The 1678-nt window shown below is 41.9% G+C and overlaps 1 protein-coding gene across 1 annotated transcript; it reads left to right on the top strand.

Annotated features, from left to right (window-relative positions):
• The first annotated feature begins 984 nt into the window (after nucleotides 1–984).
• LOC107490090 (uncharacterized) lies at nucleotides 985–1678 on the top strand. The gene is made up of 2 exons (XM_016110861.1): nucleotides 985–1503; nucleotides 1541–1678. The coding sequence occupies exons 1-2, from the start codon at nucleotides 985–987 to the stop codon at nucleotides 1676–1678; spliced, it is 657 nt and encodes a 218-aa protein (XP_015966347.1).

Here is a 1678-nt window from a genome sequence, read left to right as displayed (position 1 = left end):
CAGATGCCTATTTATGGATTAGTGAGAATCTAGGCTGGATACTTGGTGAAAAGGAGTTTAGGATGCTTAGTGAGTTTTTATTGCAGTGCATTGTATTTATTTGGCATTTTTACCGTACTGGGAACCCATGGGCTCGGGGTTCTCATTCCGTATATATCTCTTGTTTTTCAGATACAGGTCCAGGTGCTCATAAGTGAGCTGTGGTTCGTCTGAGAGCCGTCGAAGATCTTTATTTTCTCCACTTTGTGTTTTTGCTTAGAATCTCTCCACCTTTGTTTTGAGGATATTATATTATGTGTTGAACTCTTTTGGAACTTGCCTATAGAGGCTCTTATGTTTCCTTTGGGAGAGAATAGGATGTACTGTTGTCAGTTACTTTCATACTGTACCCTAGCCGGCCTAAACTTCGCGGGTCGCGACTAGTGGCTATTTACTTATGTTATATATATCTATCTGTTATCTATCTCTTAATCTCCTTTATGCCTTGTCCATATATCGCTTTCGGCTTCACGTTTTATCTTTTCGTTGTCGAATCGTGAGCGATACGTCTTCGCGATTTTATTTCTACTCTTTTCAGGCTTCTCGATTAATACTCCTTTCGAAATTACCTATGTTTATATATTAAAAATCCACCTGAGAGTCGTACCACCGTAATATCATTGACTTATGACTCGAGCATAAGGATTTGAATATTAGGGTGTTACACCATTCGAACTAAGAAGTTTAGTAATTCGAATCAACCCGATTCGAATTAGTAAGGGAGTTTGCAATCTTAGTAGTTCAAATCACCCTAATTCGAATTATGCATGGGGATTTCTAATCTACCTTATTCGAATTATATGGTGAGGAATTCGAATTATAGTTCGAATCTAGCTGATTCGAATTGTGTGTATTTAATTTGAAAATGGTTGTTTCGAATTAAGAAGCCCCAAACGTGTATAAATATGGTGTGAACGTGAATTGAGTCAATTTGTGTGAGACCAAATGCCTAGTGAAGAGAGTTTTATAGTGTTGGTGCATTATAGAGGGTCGATTAAGAGAAAGACACGCTCCGGTGAGAAGTTTACTGATAAAGATCCTTTGAGTATTTTTATGAGATCAACGACGAGATTCGATGACTTTTTGAATTCTATAATACAGAAACTTGGGCTGCAAGGCGTGAAACAGGCTCAGAAGCTATTCTATCACATTCTGATCTCAGTGCTTAGAGATGACGTGAAGTACGATTCTTTCGTTATAGGGAGTGACGAGGATTTGCAAGTCCTGTTCCATTGTTGTCGCCAGTTTCCCAAGGCCAGGACACCTGAGTTGTTGACAAAGTTGGTTGATGTGGTATCTAGCTCGGGAGGTTCGAATCGGAATACCCAAACTCTAGGCACCGTAGCCGGTTCTAGCTCGAGACCCGTTGGTGCATGTTCGTCCGTGCCCGTGAATGCACCTAGGGACGAGCCTGTCGCATCCCCATCGTTCGCCGTTGATCTCAACTGCAATGGTGGCGGAGAGGTTGGTATCGTGGAGAGGGTGCCGATTTTTTTTACAGTGTGGGACATCGACTGGGATCGGTGATGCATTGCTGGATGATAATGGCGATGATGATGTGGAGCCTGACCTCATTGATGATGATAGTGACGATGACATTGCAGCGAGTAACTCAGCTGGGGGCTGGTGGTGGTTCTAG

The sequence above is a fragment of the Arachis duranensis genome, chromosome 5 (assembly GCF_000817695.3).
Source record: "Arachis duranensis cultivar V14167 chromosome 5, aradu.V14167.gnm2.J7QH, whole genome shotgun sequence".
In the NCBI taxonomy this organism is placed as follows: Eukaryota; Viridiplantae; Streptophyta; class Magnoliopsida; order Fabales; family Fabaceae; genus Arachis; species Arachis duranensis.
The sequence above is the reverse complement of the archived record's forward strand: the minus strand, read 5'-3'. Positions and strand labels throughout refer to the sequence as shown.